The 24,691-nt window shown below is 37.2% G+C and overlaps 3 protein-coding genes across 5 annotated transcripts in view; all 3 read left to right on the top strand.

Moving 5' to 3' along the window:
• Positions 1-12,477, top strand: part of fru (fruitless) — a 150,564-nt gene extending 138,087 nt beyond the window's left edge. Inside the window, exon 7 of one of the 3 annotated variants that reach the window (XM_064696504.1) lies at positions 10,936-12,477. In XM_064696504.1, coding sequence (XP_064552574.1) covers positions 10,936-11,432 — 497 coding nt within the window. In that variant the 3' untranslated portion in view covers positions 11,433-12,477. Of the gene's footprint in view, positions 1-211; positions 3,041-5,089; positions 6,264-10,935 lie in introns of those variants that run through there. The other 2 variants (XM_064696503.1, XM_064696502.1) reach the window with 2 other exon arrangements.
• A 3,261-nt stretch (positions 12,478-15,738) lies between these two features.
• LOC135438544 (box A-binding factor) lies at positions 15,739-24,630 on the top strand. The gene is given in 6 exon segments (XM_064696890.1): positions 15,739-15,899; positions 19,148-19,518; positions 19,580-19,684; positions 21,783-22,431; positions 22,554-22,719; positions 22,778-24,630. Coding segments are annotated over 5 exon segments (1,989 nt in total). The 5' UTR covers positions 15,739-15,899; positions 19,148-19,201; the 3' UTR covers positions 23,530-24,630.
• On the top strand, positions 17,535-19,126 carry LOC135438546 (potassium channel subfamily K member 1). The gene has a single exon (XM_064696892.1). The coding sequence runs from the start codon at positions 17,833-17,835 to the stop codon at positions 19,009-19,011; it is 1,179 nt and encodes a 392-aa protein (XP_064552962.1). The 5' UTR covers positions 17,535-17,832; the 3' UTR covers positions 19,012-19,126.
• Positions 24,631-24,691: the final 61 nt, after the last annotated feature.

Below are 24,691 nucleotides of genomic sequence, written 5' to 3'. Positions count from 1 at the left end.
GCAATCCTTATGGCTTGCGAATTGCGCATATCTTATTCAGTTCAGTTCCAATTACCAATTGGCCAAAGCCCACTGTGCGCATGGAATGTAAACGAGAGCGCATCCCATTGGCCAGCCATTGCATTCCATGGTCGCAAAGCTCGTTAAAACCAAATCCTATCGCCATTCGCTCACAGTGATAACGCATTATACGAAACGCAAATGTTTGCAGGTCGCGTTAAATGTTTTAACAGTGCCCGCAAGCACAATGCGGACGACGATGTCGAGCTCGGTGTGGCCGTTGCCGTCGTTGCAGCGGCTGACCAGCAAATGGCTGCTGATGAGGAAGAGGCAGAGGCGGAGGCAGCGGCAGCGGCAGCGGCGGCGCTCGCCTACCATGCCACGCCCAAGTATAGGCGTGCCATTATCTATGCGCCGCACGAAGAGAATATGCCCGCGACGGACCTGTACATGGACAACAACAACTACAATTGCGAGTACAAGTGCAAGGAGCGCAATATGCGCGCCATACGCTGCAGTCGCCAGCAGCACCCGCAGCCGCATCATCAGCTGGCGGCGGCGCCGCAAACGGCACTGAATCTGGGCCGGCACAGCAGCGCGATTGTGGCAGCCACAGCCGCCGAGACGCTGTGCGGCGCCGAGGCGGCCTACTCGCCCACGCCCAATTCGAGCAGCAGCAGCTATCGGGAGCAGATGCATCAGCAGCAGCAGCAGCAGCAGGCGCCGCACTTGAGCTACGCACTGCAGCAGTCGCCCAATGGCATGGCCAATGCATTGCAGCCGAGTCATCAGCTGGAGCTTGCCCATAGCTATGCCCACCACGGCCATCATGTGCCGCCCCATGGCGCACTCAGCTCGCCGCACTATCAGCCGGCACTCTCGCCGCAGCCCAGCTCGTCGTCCGCCTCGGGCAGCAGCACCTCAGCAGCGGCTGCGGCGGCGGCTGCGGCTGCTGCTGCAGCAAATCGTCGGGATCATAACATCGACTACTCCACGCTCTTTGTGCAACTGTCCGGCACGCTGCCCACGCTCTATCGCTGCGTCAGCTGCAACAAGATTGTGTCCAATCGCTGGCATCACGCCAACATCCATCGGCCCCAGAGTCACGAGTGCCCAGTCTGTGGCCAGAAGTTTACGCGGCGCGACAACATGAAGGCCCATTGCAAGATCAAGCATGCGGATATCAAGGATCGTTTCTTCAGCCATTATGTACATATGTGATCACTTTTTTAGATAGTTAGACCCCTGTGACGATATGTGAAACCCCCTACAAGCAATTGCAGACCCCCCTCAGTTATATAATTACGTATACGTAGAACCCTAAGAATTTCCGAGAGTTTCTTCAGCGCTCACCGCAATTTAATTAAAGACAGGTAAAAGAAATTAGCAAAAAAACAAATCAAATCAAATCAAATCGAATAAAAGGTTTTCAATTTAAACTTATAAAACAACATACGTAATCTTATAATGCTGAAAGATTAAGGTATTCGAGCAGATTTTAGCTAAATAACGAAATATATATATATACATGTATTGTACTCTTGTAGTTGATTTATCAAAAGACTTTCTATTATTTGTTATTCAAATAACCTCTAGACGCTTTTTTACATCATTTTAAAATATGGTACTACACATACATATATGATTATTATAAACCGCATATACCGAGGCCAGTACTTAAGTAAAAACTTTAAAAAGTATTACAATTAGAATTCCACAACTTTACGTTTACCAGTTAAACTTATTTGTTTAGGTTATCATTTCTTTGTTTATTTATTTATACAATTTATATAATTTATTTAAACATTTAACATGTGCTGTAGTGAGTTTTGACTAATACTATTTTGTGTGCCATATTATATAGTACTTAAACTTGTATTCTTATTAATCAATGCAACAACAACAAAAACAATAACCAAGATAAAGAAAGTAAATCAAATTTTAAGCAACAAATGCAACGAGTGAGGCTTTCAACAACGAGACTTAAGAGTAGCTAAAACTATGGAAAAGCAAAGATCAAACGTAAACAAAAGCAATAGAGATCAAAACGATTTCATAAATCATTAAGAAACAAGATATTTTAAATATATAAACAGTGAAATTGTTAAAAAATAAAACTAAACCAAAACGCGCTCAATTTCAAAGGCATTCATAAGTGCCACAGACAAATTTGAGCCCCTGCGAGCACTTCGAGCCAACTTTTATATATAAACGAGGCTGCAAACCCAACGAAATTTGGCGCTAGTTCGGTTCACGGTTCGGTTCACGGCTGGAACCAGTTTTTTCACATTCATGAAACCAGGTTTTGACACTATTGTTTAGCATATATTTTACAAATTGTAATAAAAACCATTCGATTTTCAATTTAATTTTGACCCTTCGACCGAAAATATTGCAGAGTGTGCATGTTTTCATACTTTTTCTTTTTATTTCTGCGCGGAATTGGCATTTACAAAATACAATAAATATAATTTACCGAAGCTCCTTCAAAAGATCCAATTTTTTAATACTGAACCAATTTGTATAAAAAAAGAGGTTCATATTTCGGTTCCTAGTTTATTCGAGCAATTGATTTGATTGAATATTCAGTTCACACTCAATAATAAATATAAATTTCGAGTTTGAACCAGCTTGGTTCAAACCCGCTTTGCAGCCTTGTATATATGGCAAGGTATCATCTGATATTTGCATTGAAATTGGGCGCTCGTTAAATAATTGCACTCGTATCTTTGGCAAGACACCCACCGAAGTGCATTAGTTGCATATTTATATTTGACATAATTATTTAAATTTTAAAAAATAATGTATTTGAAAGTGGTTTGCTAAAGAAACAATATGTTAGCCAAACAAATACTCAGCAATAAACAAATACAAAAACAGCAAACGCATTGTATTTAAAACAAGAACAGAAATAGTCGTAGTTTAAGCAAATGCAAATGCAAATGCAAACTCTTAAAAATATTTAAAAGATAAACACAACAAATCAGCAAGCAATACTTAACTTCTTTAACTTTACTTAATAAATCTCTTTCAAATCGAATTCCAGTTCTTTTCAATTTCAAACACAAACAAAACCCAAAATGTTTCACATAGGAACTAACAACCAGATCAACCAACTTAACCCAGTTTCTTATATAAAAAGAAAACAAAATTCGATTAATCCAAAGAAAAATTAAAAACAAAATAATAAGAAATATATAAACTACAAGCGCACTCTCTACCTACGGTAAGTTTCCATTTTCTAAGCTCTATTTAAACATAAACCTAAGTTAATTTTAAAATTTGTTTGATTTAATTTTCATTAGTTGTTAAATATTCTATAAATGTTTAAGTTACGTATTGTTTTTTATGTATGTGCATTCTTTTAACTTTTACAAACACAAGAATAAGCAGAAAGAAAATTTAAAATTTTTATAAAAATTACTGGAAAAAAAAACAGGAATTGGCCAAATAATTGAAAATGTTTACTATATATAAATACCTAATGTTTTGAAACACTTGCTCTCTCTCTCGCTCCCTGTCTCTCTGTCTCTCTTACTCACTTGCTATCTATACGTCTTTCTCTTTCGCTCTCACTCACACTCTGTATATCTTTCTCTCTCGCTGTTACTGTCTTTCTCTCTGTCTATGAAAGACGTTTTTTCTTTGTTTTTTCGAGCTCTTTATAAATGTTTGTATGCAGCAGGCAGGAGGGGTGTTGAAAATATGTTCCATATCGATGTCTCACAAATTTCCGATTTTCGAATTATTTATATATGTATATGTTTATATATATAATAATATATTTGCTGTGACTATATCGAATCAATCAGTTAATGCCCCTCTCTTATTTACCCCCCTGTATATTCATATATTAGCAAATACCCCCACAATATAAAATATAATACAACAACTACTCCTCAACACCCGTACAATTCAGTACAACATATCTTGAAACTAATACGGTTTCGGTTTACAACAAATAAATACAGAACTTAATACATGAATATATATATATATTTATATATATTAACAAACAGTAGAAACACGTTTAAACATCCAAACAAAACACACACTCATCATCTATTAAAACATATAACAAATTATAAATATTAATTATATTTATTTATAAAAAACAAAAATTGGTATAACCCAAACAAAAACACAGCTCATTGCATATGCATATGCATATATATATGCAAATATATATATTTATCTATATACATATATATATCTTATATTGTCGTATACATACATAATTTGGTTTGGGTTCTTCAAAGTATTCAGCACCTGAAAATTGAGCCTAGTTAATCTAATCGAATATTATTAATTTTTGATTATTGTAAATAATATTTTTATAAATTATTTCTTAAGCAATTATCCATTTCGCCAATGTCAACTATTTTTAATTGGTTCCAATTTCATTTTCTATATGTATACATAATTTGGTTTACCTTACCCCACACCCCGCGTGTCCAACACTTCCAAATTCAATGAAAATATTTAACTAAATTGTTCTTTGTATTTTTTTGCTGTTTTTTGTTTTGGGTGTAACAAAATTTTTGCGTGAAATTTGTTATTGAGAAAATGAATTTAAAAAAGAAAATCATCTATTTAACTCAATCAAGCTCCCCGCCACCTCTCATGGTTCCCCCCAAGCAACACACTTATGTTTCCAAATACATATATATTTAAATATTACTAAAATCCAGACAAGACGTTACATGTCTTCTCATCTCTAGATTATAAACTATTTAAACTTCAAACTCTCTTCATTGGCAATGCTAAAAAAGGGCAACAAAACTAGTAAAAAAAAACACACACAAAATTAAATGCAGTTTATGAAAACCATTGAATTATACAGCTTAAGAATAATTATAAAATAATTTTTCTGTTTCTGTGAATCACCAACAACAACATTGTTTTTCTCTTCTTTTTTCTTTACGCGTTTGAACGAACAAACCAAAACCAAAACCAAACCAAACCAAACCAAAAACCAAATCGAAAATTTTAAATATGCAAATCTTAACAATTACAAAATAAATATATGAATCAAAAAAATATATACAAATAACAAAACGAATCGAATTCCGTTATGCGGCGAACGTAGGCTCGAAGGCCTGGCACATGCGGCTCACCTTTGAGCGTCTCTCCGGTGGCTGCAACCTGCATCGCTGCAAGCTGTGCGGCAAGGTCGTGACGCACATACGCAACCACTATCATGTCCACTTCCCCGGCCGCTTCGAGTGCCCCCTGTGTCGTGCCACCTACACCCGCAGCGACAATCTGCGCACACACTGCAAGTTCAAGCACCCCATGTACAATCCGGACACGCGCAAGTTCGACAACCTAATGTCCGCCTCGGCGACAACGGTGGGCGCGGCCACGCCTACGGCAACACAGCTGGCGGCCGCATCGCAGGCGGCCATGGCGGCGGCGGCAGCAGCGGCCTTTACAGCAGCGCACCAGCAGCAGCAACAGCAACAACAGCAGCAGCAACGCGAGCAACAACAGTCACTGCAGCAACGCGAGCAACAACAGTCACTGCAGCAACAACAAGCGCAGCAGCAACAGCAGCAACTCCAGCAACATGCACATACACTGGCGCAGCAGCACATGCTGCATCAACAACTGCAGCCGCAGCATCACCAGCAGCAGCAGCACAATGCAACAAGCGAATGATATAGCCAGTACCTGGCCTGGAACTATGCTGCATGGAGTCCAGACGAATCGTCCTTGAAACAACCGCCGCCGCACTTTGCCAGCAACTATCAACATCAGCAACAGCAACAACTACGCCGGGCGCAGCCCTTCAATTTCTATGCACGCAACTACTATCAACAAAACTTTGAGGCCAAACCACAACACAACGGCAACATGAGATTGCAACAGCAACAACAACAGCAGCAACAGCAGCAGCAACAACAGCAGCGCCAGCAAAATCAAACGCAAACGATTGTCATTGATGAGAGCGACAATGAGCTGGAGGAGCTGGAGCCAGGTGGCATGGCCAGCTGTATGCGGCGCAGCTTCGACCATTATATGGCACAGCTGAAGCAGCTGGCGCCGTGCGCGGCAGCCAGCAGCAGCAACATGTGCAACAGCGACAACAGCAGCGGCAACAGCAATCAAATGGAAGCTAATACAATTACAACAACTACAACTACTAATGCTAATGCTAATGCTAATGCTAATCGTAATAATTGTAATCCCAGAAGCTACAGCAGGCAGCTGCCATAAGCAGTGGCAACAACAGCAAAAGGCAAACGTTTGATACTCAGACTAAGCATATACATATATATAGACAATTATATATATATATATATATATATATATAAAGCACAACTAACTGAATGAAATCTTAAATGTTGACCATGCATTGCAAAACATTATGGTAAGCCAAATTTATTTGTCAATTATATAGGAAAAGAAAGAAATCTTGAGTTATGAATTGAAGGAAGAAAGAAAGTATGGAATCAAATGCTGACCTGTGCACGATTCATGGTTTCAACTGGATTCAGATGTTGCAATTTCATAGTTACATAAAAAACCAACAAAAACAACAAACATTAATTAAGAAAAAATTAACAATAGTTAGAAAGAACTTGTAGCAAGAGGCAAGAGGCAACAAAAAAGGGTTTCCGAGTGCAGCCAACAGAGGACTTTATGCAGTTTGAAGGCAGTTAATCATAAACAACAACAAAAATAAATAGTACATTTCATATACAGTAAATATTAAATACTCTAACTATTTTATCAGCACATAATTCTAGTTGTTAGCTAAAGCAAAAAACATTTGCTGGCCTCCTGCTGCCAACTGTGGGGCAAGTATATTGTGCCAAGCTGTTTGCACCTGTTTGTTGTTGCATTTAACACTAACGTGCACACGCTTACAGCAAGTTTGTGTACATATATTTATATATATACACCATATAAAGCCCACCCCACTAATATGCAACCCAGCCCCAAGCACTTTATTAATAATTATTAACAGAGATTTCAAAAGGCACAAAGACATTGTTAGGCGCAAGATTTTGTGTGCAGCTAATATTTCAATACAATTCTTCATGTTAAATAAGTATATGCATATATATATACTTTAACCACACTGTAATATATTATAATAGGACCCCCCCCCCCCTCCCAAACCTACTAACACCACTTGATAGTACAGTTATATATATATATATACTATATGCTTAGAACCTAAACGAGATTTGAAAAGAAAAGATAACAACAAAAAATAATAATATTTATTTAATGTTAAACTTTGAAGACATGCATACGATGCCCTATTAGTATACAATTATATTAATTAATTAACTAATTAATTAATTAATTAATTAATGCAACATACAAAACGAAATACAAACAAACAAAAATGTTAATTTATTTATAACACACACGCTGGTGTGCAGGAGTATGTGTGCGCTGTGTGAATGAGAAAGTCCCAACCCGCCCACAACCCGCAACCTGCGCCCTGCCCCCCACCCACCTACCCTTTGTATTATATCAGCCATAACGCCATTAACCCTTTATATATATATATATATATATATATATCTTTATATATATATATATATGTGTCTGATAACTGAAAAATGCATGTGCGTGTCGGGCTAGGGCGCCTTCTGTTATCCAGTCCATATAATTTAGTTATATTAATTATTAAACATAATTTTGCAGCATTTTTTTATAAGCTACTGTATATATATATACTTATGATATATATATATATATTTTTACACATATCTTTTTTCACTAAGTAGTTTTGTAAATTTAATTTGTTGTTCTTGAAACCAACTGGTGCGCACATGAATTGCCGAAACAAAAACAAAATTAAACACAAAAAAAAAACATAATACTTTAATGAATACTATTTATTTGTTCTAATTTTTAACATGAATTTAGTTAAGTAATTAATGCTACATCAAATACTGCCCCGACTTAATGTTTTGTTTAATGTTTATTTTGTAACTTTTCGCTTTGTTAAACAACATGAAATTTATCTATATATATATGTACATATATGATGTGATAACTATAGTTAAACTTAAACACACACACAACCACACACACACACACACACACATTACAAAATGAAATTATGTTAATTATAAAAGGCAAAGATGGAATGTGGAACAGATGTCTATAATTATGATATTGATATGATGTGGTGTACATCTAATTTGTGGTATGCGAAAATGGTGCTAAATCCAAATATACTTTAAATGCAAAGCAAACCCATAGGGATACAATTCTTAACCCCAGGATGGCCCCCGAACAGTAGACAGCTTTTCAACCTATGTGCAATATGACTAGTTTTTTCTTTAAGTGCAAACTGGAAATGTGGAATATGATAAAAAAACAAAAAAAAAAAATTAAATAAAATACGTGAGAATGGGTAGTTGGAGTTGGGCGGGTGTATTGTATTTCAAAGGCAAACCATTTGAATTAAATATGAAATATACACAACATAGAAACATTTAATACGAATGTTAGCATATCACTTAAAAACTATAAATAATAGAGAATATTTATGTGTTGTATCTGTAACTGGAATATTGGTACTATATACGATTTAGCTGCAGTTAGCTACATTTCTGTGTCTATTTTAAATATTTAAATGTCATAACTTAACAATACAACTTAAATGATTAAGAGACAAAAAGAACAACAACAACAACCACACACACAACAAAAACAACAACAACTTAAGCAGCAATTAATTCAACCACGCCCCCGTCCCCTACCCCAAGCATATTTATTAATTTGTATAACCCAAACAAAAACAAAAAAAAATGAAAAAAAACAAGACTCAAAAAACAAATTGTTTCTTTTGTTTTATAACTTTGTTTAACTAATTTAACAGCGCATTTGTTGCAGTTCGAGCTGAAAAAAAGTTATAAACTTTTAACTAGTTTCAATGTAATCTTAGTTCTTAAGTATTCATATAACTTGTATTAATAAAACGCAATACAATTAATTTTAGTTTTATTTATAAAAAAAAGTAATAATAAAAATATTAAAATTAAAAAAAAAATCAAGTTTATTTAACGCTAAGCAAATTGAAGCAAGTCTCAGTTGCTTGCAGCATTTGTTAAAATCTTTTTTATATATATTTATGATTATAAATATTATCTTAAAATATTTTTAATAAACATTCTACCCATATATAATGCCAGCGTTATATTAATTTCAATTGAGTGCAAAATACCGCAAAAGCAGCAAAAGTAATCAATAATCATAATAATAATAATAATAATAACAATAAAAAAATAATAACCCAAACGTTAACTGAAGAACAGGCAAAAATCAAACGACAAAATTGGAAACTAAAAAAAATTTCAAATAAATTGAATTTTATGGATTAAAAAATCAAATAAAACAACAACAAAATGGTGATCACTTTTTTCTTTCTTTCTGAGTTGAGTACGCTTTGAATTGTGCTTCCAAAGAGTTAGAGGGGTGCCCAATAGGAACTTATCATTCACAGATATATATATATATATATTACACACACACACACACACACACACACACACACCCACACACATGAACGATAAACACATATGCATTGTGTGTCAAATTTTCAAACCTCGGCCCAATTTCCTGTTTTTTTTTACCTTTAACTTTTATAATTATTTTTTTATAATTATTATATATGTATATGTACTCTTATATATTTATTTTTATATTAACAGTTAATTTTATGTGCAACGTCAAATGTTTTTTTAGGTTTCATTTTGAGTTTTCGCTTGGTTTAAGAAAAGTTGGCAAATAGAAATGCAAATATTTCTTCGCACAAATGAGTTACACCCAAAATGAATATGTTTAAAATTCTCTCTATATATATATATTGAATTTTATGTTAAATTTACTCACAAACACACACACACACACGCACACACATGCAGCTATTTCTTGTACTTGCCATCAAGATCAATTGTGTTGCCCATTTGTGCTCAAATTTTTATTATATCCACAAATTATATATACATATATAACTACTATATATATACACCTTCAATGTACCTGTTTACCTAATCATAATTTGATGCAGCTGATTTGTGACTAATTTCATTTATATATACATATATACTACATATATGTATATACATATATATATCAACTATATGAAATCAATCAAAAAAAAAAAAGAAAAAATTTCAGCAAAACGAGAGCAAAAACTCAACGGAGGCATTTTAGAGTTAAATAAGAGCTTAGCTATATACATATATGTATTATTTTTATAGTTTAAGATTTGGTTAAAACAAAAAACTGCGCTGAAAATTTATAAATAATTTATGTTTTGAAAAACTTGCACGCTTGAATGTGAAGGGAAATATTTACGTAATATATATCACAGGCCAAATCAATAGCTCCCCATGATATAATATTTAGTTTTTTCTTATATAATTATAATTAGTTAGCTTTATTTTTCATCTATTTCCATGTCAATCTATTTGTATTTGATTGGACTTTAGTTTTGTTTTCCTTTTTTTTTTATTGTCTTTGCCCAGGCTAAGTTTTAGTTGCTTGAACGTAGTTTGAGATCTATATATGTATACACATATATATATATATAGTTTGTTTTTGTTTCTTTCTCTTTTATTTATATATTTGTTTTTTAATTAGTAACCACATAGTCTTTAGTTTGTATTATTTTGCCTATGACAAAATTATTTTGCTCACAAAAAGAATACTCTATTTCTCTCTCTCTCTCTCTGTCTGTCTCTCTTTCTTTTACCATATATCTATCATACTCTGTCTCTTTCTCTAACTCGCTCTATCTCTATCTCATTGTCTGTCACGCTCCTCTCTATCCTTATCATAAAATTCAAAAACAAAAACAAACCAAATAAAAAACAAAAAGATCTATTTCTCTGGGCTGATTTTCGTCCCGCTCGACGGGCTGTTGTGTGTCTGTTCTTCTCTTTCTCGTTCTCGACACAGGCCTCGCCGCTCGTCACCATCTCTCGACACCGCTCTCGACCTCCTCGTCGGCCTCGCCGCCGCCCTTTGGCATGCATCTATCCGCGGCCCTGAAGAGCGAATACCATCCGCTGCACTATATACGCGCCGCGGGCAATGGCCACAATAGCGGCGCCGGCGGCGGTGGCGGCGGCACGCCCCCCGCCCATGGCTATAATCCGACACAGGCGGCCGCATTGGGCGGCGGCGCCAATACACCAAGCGGCACCGGGCACAATTCACATCACACCATGTCCTATCACAACATGTTCACGCCGTCCCGCGATCCCGGCACCATGTGGCGCTGCCGCTCCTGCGGCAAGGAGGTCACCAATCGCTGGCATCACTTTCACTCCCACACCGCCCAGCGCTCGATGTGTCCCTATTGCCCGGCCACCTATAGTCGGATCGATACGCTGCGCTCCCATTTGCGGGTCAAGCATCCGGATCGCCTGCTCAAGCTCAACTCCTCCATATAAGGGCGGGGCGGGCCTTGTCCAGGCGGCTACAGTTATGCACAGGAAAGAAAGTTCAGCAGCAGCAACAGCAACATTAACAACTACTACAACAACAACTACAACAACTACAACAACTATAACAACAACAACTACAACATGTAAAGGACATCAAAAGTTTTTTTAAGTGTTTAACTCGCGACTTTTCCTACTAACGTGTAAGTTCTTTAACAACACGGAGTTTATGTACATCCAACATATTAAACGATATATAAATCAGATATATATATATGCATATATAACTGTAATTCTTTGCATTTAGTCGCCTCCAAAGTCGCTTCTGTACATTTCTCCCGCTTAGTTCGCAATTTAACCGCCTCCTCAAGCAATAACCCAAAATATATAGAACCGAAGATGCTAAAAATTATAAACATATACTATATATATACTGCGATACCGCAGGCATAAATACAAACTACATACATATATATAAAGTATGCAAATTATATATATATATATATATAAATAACGAAAAAGGAGAAGAAAACTAAAGAAAGTACATACCATATAAATGGCTAGTTGTAAACCTTTTTTTCTTCTAAATGGAATAAAAAGTTAAGAGATCCTACCTAAATTCTATAAATGATGTCTACAAAATGATTCAACTCGGCGCAAAATAAAACACTTGGAAATGGTGGCTCCCCCTCACAAGGAGTTCCTGAACTAAGTATAAAAAAAATAAAACAAGCGAAATTAGCATTGACAAAAATTTTACTAAAAAAACCAAACAAAACGAAAAAAAAAAAAAAACAAATAACTTTAAAGGTTTCTGCGTGTAGTTTCCTAGTACATATATGCATATAAAAATATTATATGAATACACACGATAAATGTACATCATTGAGAAGAAAAAACTATTATCTAGATGTAAAACGCAGGGCTTCTGGTCCGGCCACAAAGGCAGCCACAGTCACCTACTCGTACTACTCATATATTATCACATTAGTCTTTAGTTGGCATACATACAAACACGTCTATATATATATATATATATATATATATATATATATACATATATACATAAGTGTGCACATTTTAATATATATATTTTTTATTAATTTTATCGTATGCTATATAATTATATAACATTTGCAAAGAGTACATACTTTTATATAGATTACTCAAAGAACTACGAAGAAATTTTGATATACCTCAGATGCATTTCAGTTTTATTGTTGATTGATTGCTTAATTTTAATGAATTGTGTTTATATATCCACACACACACACACACACACACACACACACACATATATATATATATACATATATATAAATAAATTACCTAGCTACTATTTTAATTTAAATGCAACAAATGTTTTTAATTAACGTTCGTTTGTTTGTTTGCTGCGTGTAAATGTGTTTTTATTATTATAATTTTTGCGTACGGTTAAAGTTCTTGATAAGTTTTTTTCTTAGACTAAATGCGAACCACTTGAACCACCTCACAATTTTGTTAAACATTTACGTTAAGCTTGCTTATATTTATATAGTATAAAAAAAAATGGAAAACAAAAAAAAAATCACTTGTGTTAAACAAATAAATGTTAAATAAAATTCAAATAATTCATATCAGCAAACTACGAGGTACATTAAACTTATAAACAAGTTAAGTAATTGCTTGTGTGACATTTGACAACTACTAGAACTCAATGCCCGACGGGGAATCATTTCAGCACTATATTATTATAAAACTATTAAACAATTAAATTGATTAATTTTAAACATTTTGTGATAAGCAAAATTATGGTTTGGCACTTATTGAAATTAATAATGGCAAAATTAATAATGATAAAAGATAAATTAAAAAAAAAAAACAACAAATATAAAAATCAATGTGATATTTTCGGCACAAAACTTTACATAACAAAACTAATGAAAAAAAAAAAAACAAAAACAAACAAAAACAAAAAAATAACGAATATAATATTAAGGAGAGGCAACATGGAAATATTTTTGAAATTACATTTATGTTGCTTGCCTTTTAGTTATATTTAGTTAGGACAGTCTTTTGTTAAAATGCGTAGTACATATTATCAAAATTTTTTATATTTCGGTCCAAAGCACAAAATGTATAAAATGATTTCTTAGCTCATAATTTTTAACTACTACTTTATGACCTTTTGTTTAGTTTCGCGCACTGTTCTTTTAAGTTATGTATGTGTGTAAATAAATGAATAATTTTAATTTTATTTAGTTTTACAACTATTCAGTTAACTATACTACATAAACCCACAAAAATTGCAGCAACAATTGAAAGAAAACAACAACAACAGCAACAACAACAGCACCAAATTTAAGGCAATTCAAACAAAACACACACACACACACAGATTTATGTACCAAAAATGTAATAAATATGAAATTATATTAAAAACAACCAACATATACTACATAATATACAGATTTAGATTTGGGAATAACTAACCATAACCAAAGGATTGCTTTTTCGAGCGCAATAGGGAGTATTTTTATATATGACATAAAAAACTCTAAACATATACATATATAGATATGGGTTGGCTGACGGATAATACAAAAATTATTAATAATAAAAATAATAATTTTATTAAAAATAATCATAATAATATTGCTAAAGTCTTGCAGCACACATAAACAAGATTTTATGTAATTATTTTTCACTCTGCATTCGAACATTTTTATATTAATAAAAAGAATTATAATAAAAACGTGCTCCAATACTTGAGCGCAGCCATGTGTCCATCATTATATGAAAATTATGACACAAATGGCAAATATTAATAACAAATTTTTCGTCGTCTACCAGTTTATATAAATCAATTTGATATGCTACACCTACATAAACAAGTATATGCATATATCTTGCAAATTTATTCAAATTAAATCAAATATATACATCCCTAGCTGCATTTTAATGTCGATAAATAAAACCAAATAAACTTTATGACTTATTAAAATAACCCAGTTTCATTTAGGGCACACAATTCTATATTATCAAGCCCTCTGTTGGAAGCACAATTCAAAACGTTCGTTAGGCTTCGGGGTGAAATTCTGGGTACCTCTCTCTTTTTTCAGCCATATTTCTCTGTATAAACTCTAATATATGGAAATAAGTAAGTATTTGCTTTTTGGCTAATATATCAGCAAGTATATTAAACCAAATATAACGACATTGTAAGTATATCTCAAAAGCAAGAAATCTGTAGAAATGTCTATATACATATGTATCTAAAAAGTAAAAGAATTTTTCCTGACTGTCTAATTAGTAATAAACGCACAGCCCAAACCGTATAAGCTAGGAAGCTGCATTCTTATGCCCTGACCCCATTGAAAGTGGGTAAAAAGTGAGGGTATAATGTGCTTGAGCAGATTTATTTTACAGGAAAAAGGGAGCACCGACCCTATAAAGTATATACATATTAATAAACATATTCAGGATGACGAACTGAGATGATATAATCATGTCGCATTCTTGTAATGTCTATAAATACCGAATATGAGACAACTTTTCTAAACTGGTTAACAAATTAATCTGATTAAAAAGATGGAGCCTTGATCCTTGGTATATATACACTTTTGTATTCCATATTGAACAGCTGAAAATTGCATAAGGATCAGACTAAAAACGCCGAAATTAATCAAGAATGCACTTCCCATGCAACGTGTTGGGTAAAGGGAAGAAGAAGCACCGCCGCCACATAAAGTGCATATTTGTATGCTTGTGTTCAAATGCTTGTAACAGCAGCAGCTCAGGGTATTTCAAAGTCGGGCTCTCTCAAACAGAGTACTGTTGTATTAGTTACTTTATGTGATGTATATAACTTTTGTTGTTTATCATCTGGTCGGCTTCAAACGTTTATCCAAAACATACAAAGTCAATGTATTTTATGTTAGGAAATGAGTATTACTCCGATAAAAGAAGCTTTTGGACTCGCAAAATCCCATTTTGCAAAACAGAAACGTGATACAGCCCAATGCTATTTAAAAAAATTTGATTAGCATTTAGAATTTGTTCATTATCATGCCAATCGATAGTACTGACCTGTACGAGTCCATTAGAAGGTTAGTCATGAGAGTGGAGCATTTCAAATGTAGGAAAAACGTGTTTTGTATTCCCGCCTTATTTTCAAATACCGTACATACATATATAAATACTCCATTTTAGAGCTGCCACCTATGGTATGTTGCAATCTGCATATTCAGTATTTTTAGTATCCCGCTATGTGGTATTTTTGATGTTGTCATTGCGGTCACACAGACGCTAAAGTGCGCAGTTTTGGGATTTTTAACAGGATTTGTGTGCCCATATTTGCAGTGTGTGAAAATATCAATGTAAAAATACGAAATTAAAAATACAGACGCATAGATAAAAGAAAACGGAATAACATCAAAAGACGCGGGAATATTTTTATAACTAAACAAATTATAACAACAAAATATAAAAAACGGCGTAAGTACACAACAGAACAGCGAAATAGTGCAGCCAATGCAAAATTCGCGCGGTGCGCTGAAAATTTTGCATAAATTTGTGAAGTATATATATATATGTGTGTGTATGTGTGTGTGTATGCGCGCGGGTATATGTGAGACCAAATTGTGTGTGTGCGTGAGTGTGTGTATAGAAAAAATCCATCTCTTGGCTACGCATTTCACCCCTCAGAGCTGGTGTTGCTGCTGCTGCCGCAGTCGCTGCGCTTGGCACTGGCCATTTATTAGACATCTTCAGGGTCATTGCTGAGCAAAACTGCAGCAGTTGAGCGCCGCTGGGGACAATGCAGCGCCCCGTCGCATACCTCTCGGCTGCTGCCTCCTCGCACTGAACACCCCTAATGACGCCCACGTAATGCAACGCTTGCCTACCGCAAACCACCGCCACTGACCCGTTTTTTGCGCATTCATTGATCTTCCTGCCTCTTCTTGTGTATCTGTTGTCTGTCGCGCGTTCGCGTACAGGTTAAACCGGCTAAGCGGAATGTGAACGACCCTTAAAAACCATATTTTGGCAAGGGAGGTGTTATGCAAGTGCAGTTGCACACACACGCACCGAAAGTGAAATTGAAAATGCGTCCCAAAAAAAAATGTGTGCGTGCCAAAATGCGTGTTTGTCTGCGCCACCGTGCATTGGGTTCGTTTTGGGTCAGGTCACACTGTGGCGCTTGATTCTTTTCTTGTTTTTTGTTGTTTGTTGCGCTCTCTTTTACGCTTTTTATTCTTTGTTTATATTATGCATACACTTTGTTTTGGTTATATATTGTTATTGTTTCTGCGACTGTCGATGTGCGTGTGATAATCAAATAAATAATTTGTGATGTTTGTTAAATGTATCTAGCTACATGCTTATGTATCTACAAGTTTGCTATCTATTTAAGCCATTAATCAAAGACGTATCCTATACAATCTGTGTTATCTACACACCCACATCCACTCGCCATAACGTAAACATCAAATAATGCAAATATATTTTCCTTAGATTTTAATTTTCCGTTTTTGATGCCATAGTTCATAAATCGTAAGATAGATATGTATGTACAGTGAGGTGCGCTTAAATGAATTTTTCAAAAAATTAAATTAAATTTTTCAAACTTGTAAATACTCGTATGTACGTTATTTTATCCTAGAAGGAGACGCATCCGACCCCATAAAGTATATATATTCTGAATCAGTAGAACGATCGGTTTAAAATTAAGTTCTTGAAGGAGCAAATGTGTTTTTCAATAGGTCTGCAAGGAAGAATCGAAAAACTGAGCAATTACGAACTTTATAATTCTTCACATACATCTGCGAAACCATCAGCCAGAGAGCTTTAAGTTTTCGGCACGCCAAAGATGTCCCTTCTTTCTTGATAGCGTTGAAATAGTTTATCCGGTTCAGCTTTGCGTACCAGAAATAGTGCCGGTTCCTTAAGATCATTCGCTGTACGTTAGCAGAGCTTTTACTGTATCCCAAAATAATTTCATTGAATCCCTAGCGATACTCATTGCTATGCTTTTGCTGCTGTTGTTGTTGTTGTTTTTGGCTTGTTGTTATTTCTGCCCAAGAGAAATACTAGTTTTCCTTTCATTTTTTTTTTTTGAGCACACACGCAGTTCGATTTTGGCGGCGGCGGTGAGCGCATCTAGAGCTCGGCAGATCGTTAAGAGGCTCGAAAGAGGCGGAAAATGTTGTGTGGTCGTGCGTGGATTTATTTATAGCATTTGTGCTGATTTTCAAGACTTTTAGCCCCGAAAAACCAAAGCAAATTTCCATTTAACTGCACATTAAAAAGAAAAAAGACGGAAGACAGAATAATAGGAATAATTTTCCTAAATACTTTGATATATAAGTGAAAACATCGCTGGGCCCACAGACTTATATAACTATGTAATTGCTTTAGTCTGGCCGACATGTCTAACAAATTTCAACGCAGCTCTCCGCAAATGCTGGGCGCAGGCGTGGGTATGGACGCCTCGGTAGTCTCCTCAACGGCAAGCAATCAGCCGCGGAAACGCGTCAAACGATGCTGCAGGAACTTTGTCACGTTCATGTGTACCCAGGTGGGCGTGGGCGCCCTCATCGTTTTCTATGCCATCTGCGGCGCATTGGCCTTTATGAACATTGAGCGGGAGTATGTGGACAAGACGGCGGCATATGTCCTTGAGCTGCGGCAGAATTACTCGCAGCGTCTCTGGAACATCACCGAGGAGCATAACTTGATTGACAAGCCGCTTTGGGTGAACGAGACGAATGCGGTGCTTCGTGAATATCAGGTGCAGATAGCGGCCATCATTAAGAATGGCTACATGGGACGCAGTCCGGCGCAAATCTGGAGCTTCCCGGCCGCGTTGATGTTCTGCCTGTCGGTGATCACCATGATAGGCTATGGGAACATGGTGCCGCGTACGCCCTGGGGCAAGGGCTTCACTGTCATCTATGCCACATTTGGCATACCCCTCTATATACTCTACTTTCTCAATATGGGTCGCGTGCTGGCACGTTCGTTTAAGTTTCTGTACCGCTCCATGCACGATTGCACCCAGGAGCGCAGCTACGATGCTCGCCTGGAGGCGCTGGAGAACGGAAGTTCTCTGGGCGCCCTGACGCTGCGCAAAAAGATAATCGTGCCCTCAACGGCCTGTCTGTGGGTCATCATCTTCTATGTGCTCACTGGCACCATTATGTTTGCCAACTGGGAGAAATGGAGCTTTTTAAATAGCTTCTATTTCTGCATGACATCACTGTGTAAAATCGGGTTCGGGGACTTTGTGCCGGGCGCCTCGCTAACGACTGCCGCCGATGTGGATGCAGCCACGCATAAGCTGCGCGAAGACATATCCGCCGATCCGAATGAGGTGTCCGAGCTGCAGCGCATTACCGATCAACACTCCAAGCTAGCCATTAACTTTATCTATATGCTGCTGGGCATGGGACTGGTGGCCATGTGCCGTAATCTGATGCGCGAGGAGGTGCGCGTCAAGCTCAAGGAGATGAAGGAGGATGCCAAGCTGTGTGTGGAGGATACGCGTCTACGTTTTGTTGGCTGCTGTGGCGATCCGCGTGATTTATATGAAAATGATTATTACTAGGTGTGCGAGCGGCTGTCTGTATGTGTGTGCGTGTGTGTGTGCTTGTGTGTAAATGCGTGTGTTTATATTGTGTGTTCTATGGTGGCTGTTCCGCGGGACGCTTGGAATGATCTCTGATGATTCTCATTCCTCCCAGCTCACCATTGATCAATTTTTGCAACTGCAAGAGAGGATACGAAACTTCGAGGGCATGCTTGGCGGCAGCAGCGGGGAGCGTTTATGCACGCCAAGCACTTCGGCCGGTCCATTTCGCATATTCTCCGTGGCCGGTTTTCAGAATCGTGCCAACGACATTGTCTACTGCCCGCCAATTGTGCGGCAGCAGTCGCAACATGTCGACGATTCCAAAGCGATTATCTACTTCGGCGGCGATGTGCAGGACTTTCCGGAGAGCATGGAAACGAATCGGGACAGTCGCGGGTATATGAAGTACAATCTGGAAAATTCTGCGATATTGCTGCGTGAAGCCTTTCCGCGCTCACATATTATAGTCATACGGCCGGTTCGGTAAATAATTCAATTTACCATATTGTCAGTCATTAACTAACTGATGTTATTTCACTTGCAGCATGGAATTCAAGACCTTCAGCTGCTTCGATAATTTCGTACGTGGAAATAATGCTGGTGTGCCAGATCATACGCCCATGAACCATGCGCTGCAACATTTAGAAAAGTGAGTTGAAGAGAAATCACATATGGTTAGACTTCGTCAATATCTATGAAAAGCTAAGAAATATAATAAGTGTTGTCTGGAAATTTGTATAACCTAAAAATGTGTAAATGTATTTAGCACATGGAGGCTACTCCGACCCCATAAACTGTTTATTTCTTGGCCGGCATTAGTAGCCGTGTAGATCTATGTTTGTCCGTCCGACCGACAAATATAAGAGCTAGAAACTTATAGATCCTCCTGTTTCCCACGCAGATCTGTTTATTTTAAATTATACATTGATCAACCTGTTTCATCATATCTCAGAACGTATATATTTTATATCTCTGACTCTCCTGACTGACTGATTGGTGATCAACGCAGAGCTCAAACCGGAAGAGCTAGGAAGCTGAAATTTTCACTGTAGTTACCTTATGTGCAATTCCATCCGCATTAGTGGAAAATCGGGGAAAATTGTTGTATGAAACTTTTTTGTTTACTATCCGATCGGATTTAAAATCATTTTCAAAGACCTTTTTGAGAATTTATTTAATACGATCTTGGGAGGCAAATGCGGGTCAAAGGTGTAAACGTGTAAACGAATGTTATTATACAGCTTCAAGATTCTCGCCGCAAGACTAACATGGGCGGAAACCGTTGATTCCAACACTTTGTTCTTAATTCGATGCACTTGAAACATATTTTTAAATGGAAGTGGGGGTCAAAATGGGTAGCTATCAATTTTCCACGGGCGTGTACTTAGTGGAAAGGTAATATCCCGGCAAGGCCGTGCAATACCCGCTAGTTTATATATATATAAATTTTTATAAGATGCAAGTATACAAGAATAGTCAATTTTTTGAATACCTTCCCCCTTTCCCGCAAATTTGATGGAAAACAACTTACTTTTCGAAGTATCTCAATTGTTGATCCATCTAAACAATCTACTCTCTCAGTTTTTATATTATACTAGCGGGTATAACCCGGCCTTGCCCGTGGAACGTATGTTAAAAATCAACGTTCTCAAAAAGCTTTGAAAATGATTTTGAAACTTATCGGTAAACAAACAATTTTCATAGAAACGTTTTCCGCCAATTTACCAATGTTGCGAGTGGAATTTCCCAAATCGCTGAAACACGTATTCATTATATTCTTATGTAGAGCTTTGAAAATAAGTTTGAAGCAAATCGGACACAACTTAAAACTTCGCACAAAAAATCTTTGAGTCGCATTCCTCCCGAAAAAGTTTGGATTCTGCGAAAAGTGTGAAATACGTCTCAAATGATTTTTCTTATAGATCTTTGGAAACGAATTTGAACACAAAACGTCATCCACCAAATCTTTGACCTCCATTTCCACCAAGGAGGAACTGATTTTTCGAAAAGTGTGAAACACCCCTCAAATGAGTTTGAACAAAGATCTTTGAAAATAAGTTTGGGGCCGATCGGATCGTAAATAAAAAACTTTCATACAACCGTTTTCCGCTAACTTACCACTGTTACGGGTGGAATTTCTCAAATCGCTAAAATACGTATTTATTAAGTTCTTATGTAGAGCTTTAAAACATAAAACTTCGCCCAAAAAATCTTTAAATCGCATTCCCTCCGAAAAAGTTTGGATTCTGCGAAAAGTGTGAAACACGTCTCAAATGATTTTTCTTATAGATCTCTGAAAATGAATTTGAGCGCGAAACGTCACCCACCAAATCTTTGACCTCCATTTCCACCAAGGAGGAACGGATTTTCCTAAAAGTGTGAAACACCCCTCAAATGAATTTGAACAAAGATCTTTGAACATAAGTTTGAGGCCGATCGGAAGGTAAACAAAAAAGTTACATACAAACGTTTTTCGCGATTTTTCCACACTTGCGGGTGGAATTTCCCGAAACCCCGTCTTAACGTGCACCTACATCACATAAGGTAGCTACAGTGAAAATTTCAGCTTCCTAGCTCTTACGGTTTGGGCTGTGCGTTGATCACCAATCAGTCAGTCAGTCAGTCAGTCAGGACAAACAGTTTTATATATAGAGATGTATGTAAGGCTACTTGAGCTTTGGCGTTTGTTTGACTTATTTCATAACGATCTTTTTCATTGTCTCTTCTTATTTAAACGCTCCTGACAGACTGCTACAGAATCTATCGCAACGTCTGATCTCAATACCCGAGAACGAGATACTCGATCAGGCGGCGCAAGCCGCGGCAGCAGCTGCTGCCGTTGCTGCAGCTGCAGCAGCCGCAGCGTTGACGCTCTCGAATGCCACGGTAAACTCAGAGTCTAGCTCAGCCTCAGCGGCGGCGGCGGCGGCCAATGACAGCAGTCAGGAAATGGACATAGACATATTGCAGGTGCAGGAAAATGTTACAGTAGATGCAGATGGCGCCGTGATCTTTCCCATAGTTTCCGCTGGCACCACGGAAACGGGCACAACTGCAAATAATGTGGTGAACAACAGCAACAACAAAGACGCTGTCGCAAACAACCATCAGGAGTCAAACAGCCTACAACAGGAGCAGCAGCAGCAACAACAACAACAACAAACAGCTGCAAAGGCAAACTCAACGCCAGTGAACAATGTGGAGCACTACAACAACACAAACAGCAGCAACGATTGCGCCGCGTCGCAACCGACGCTGCCAACGCAGCCGCAGCAACCACGACCGACTACGCCAGCGGCCGACAGCAATCCATTGTGGTGGCGGGAGAATCTGAATTTGGACAAGTCCAAGCTGGTGCTGATTGGCTTCAGCAAGGGCTGCGTCGTGCTCAATCAAGTGAGTCACATTTGGTGTAAAAATCGCTAACAAAATTGATGACGCTGCCGAAACAGACGAGAATACCCTTACTGACACATTCCATGTATTTGTTGATTATGATTATTATTATTATGTTGCAGTTCATCTATGAATTTCACTATCTGAAAACGTTGACGCCGGACGACAGCAGCATGTGCCGGCTGCTATCACGTATAACAGACATGTACTGGCTGGACGGAGGTCATGGTGGACAGAAGAACACATGGATCACATCACGGAGTCTGCTAGAGACACTTACGCGAATGGGTATGCATTATGCTCTGGATTGTTAAATCACAGCTCGCTTATTTGTATTCAATTTTAGGCATGAACATACATGTGCACCTCACACCCTACCAGGTGCAGGACGATCGGCGGCCCTGGATACGCAAGGAAGAGAAACTGTTTACTGAGATGCTGCGGCGTTTAAATGCGCCCATTACGCGACACTTGCATTACGATAATCAGCCGGCGAATCTGATGACGCACTTTGAAGTACTGCAGGCATTCTGTCAGCATGTCCATTCCCTCAATCAACAGCAGCTTCAGCAACAAGCTGGCAATGAGCAGCCAAATGTGGCCACCAACAATGGCGCTGGCAGTGGTAGCAACAATCTGCTGGATGGCAGCGATGAGGCAAAGTGACAGCTTCAATTGCATCCCCATCATCATAGGCGGCGTTTACATGCGATGCGCAAAGGCGCCGCCGCAGCTAAGCGACAGCAGCTGCAGCAGCTACGCCAACAGCAACAACTGCTGCTCTCAACGGACGCCGCCTCTTCATCGGCATCTTCTCGCTTGGCCGCTGCACTGATTTCATCGGCGGTGGCTCTCAGTGCTGTAACGAGTTCAGCCGCGGCTGCCACTGCGAGCCTTGTAAATAATCATCATCAAAGCCATATGCAACAACAACAGCAACACAGTTTAGCACGCCCTCACTATCAGCAACAGGCGCATTCACAGCAGCACTCCCACAGACACCATCATCACCATCACCAGCCAAATCAATCGCACAACCATCATCAGTGTCGCTCGAAACGCAAACTGCAAAAATTGTATTATACGCTTTGCCGTTAGACTAGTACACCTAATTATAAACTATCTATACATACATCATATGCAATTCATTTTGTTTAAGTGTAGATTAAGTTACCCTCAACTCAACTCTCTCTTTTTATACCTATTATGTAAAGCTAAGTTTAGGTTCAAATATTGTGTCAATTGTTGTGCTGAAACAGATTCTAATTGTATATTTTTTCTATAATTTATGTTTGATGTCCCAAAAATATTTATTTATTTTTTTTATTATACCATATACATTTTTTTTGTCTTATACATATCCCCTTTTCATATTGTCGAAAGCTTAAGCATAAAATCTCGTCAGTGCAATAATACATCTCTTTTATAATTTCGTATATGCAATTTTTTTACTACCCTTCTTATTTAGAACGCGCACGTATTTAAATCATATTTAGACGTTTCGATCAAGAGGAATTTATATGAAAGTAAAAATGTATCCACGCAAACATAGAGCCGCAGTATCCAAACAATATTCAATATAGAAAAGAAAAGAAAAACTCTGATTAAGTATTACTTAGCGTTAAGTAAGAATAACTTAAGTTCCAAAAACCTTAAAACACATAGGCTTACAAATTCAATTAATCTTAATAGTAATGCCTTTATTGTACTTTATTTAATGAATTTTGTAAGATTACAAAAACGATTTTGCTCTATGTATTGTGTACGTAGTTGAACTTTGTACTACGGAACTTTAAGTAGCCCATCTCAATGAAAATAAACAACAATTCTAAAATAACAAAAACGTTCCTTAACAATACACAAAAATAAAATTAAATTAAAAGCAACCATCAAATCCCGGTTACCACTTATATAACAGATAAATGCATACACCCTCCTAAACTTAGCATACACAGTGATTACATACTTTACCTAAAATATCGCTATTAATCTAATAACAACCGTTTCGTACCTTTTAGAATTTGCAGTTCAAAATTGTCAGTAAAAATTATATGGCTTGAAAGTAAAGTAAATATGCTGCGAATTTTAAACCAAAAATGAAGACATTAAATGATAATGTTGATAAACAAAGCATTTAATTGTGCTTGGAATTTTCTTCATTATTAAAATAGAGTTCTATGTAAAACTGGCTTCTGATTCTTGCGAGTCTAGGAATAAATGAAATTAAGCATAAACAATCATGTGAAAGCCTTAAATGGGG

Source organism: Drosophila montana, unplaced genomic scaffold (genome assembly GCF_035044405.1).
Source record: "Drosophila montana isolate Dmon_TW-CO22-7 unplaced genomic scaffold, ASM3504440v1 contig_3848_1, whole genome shotgun sequence".
NCBI lineage: Eukaryota > Metazoa > Arthropoda > Insecta > Diptera > Drosophilidae > Drosophila > Drosophila montana.
Note: the sequence above shows the minus strand (reverse complement) of the source record. Positions and strands in the feature narration are given on the sequence as shown.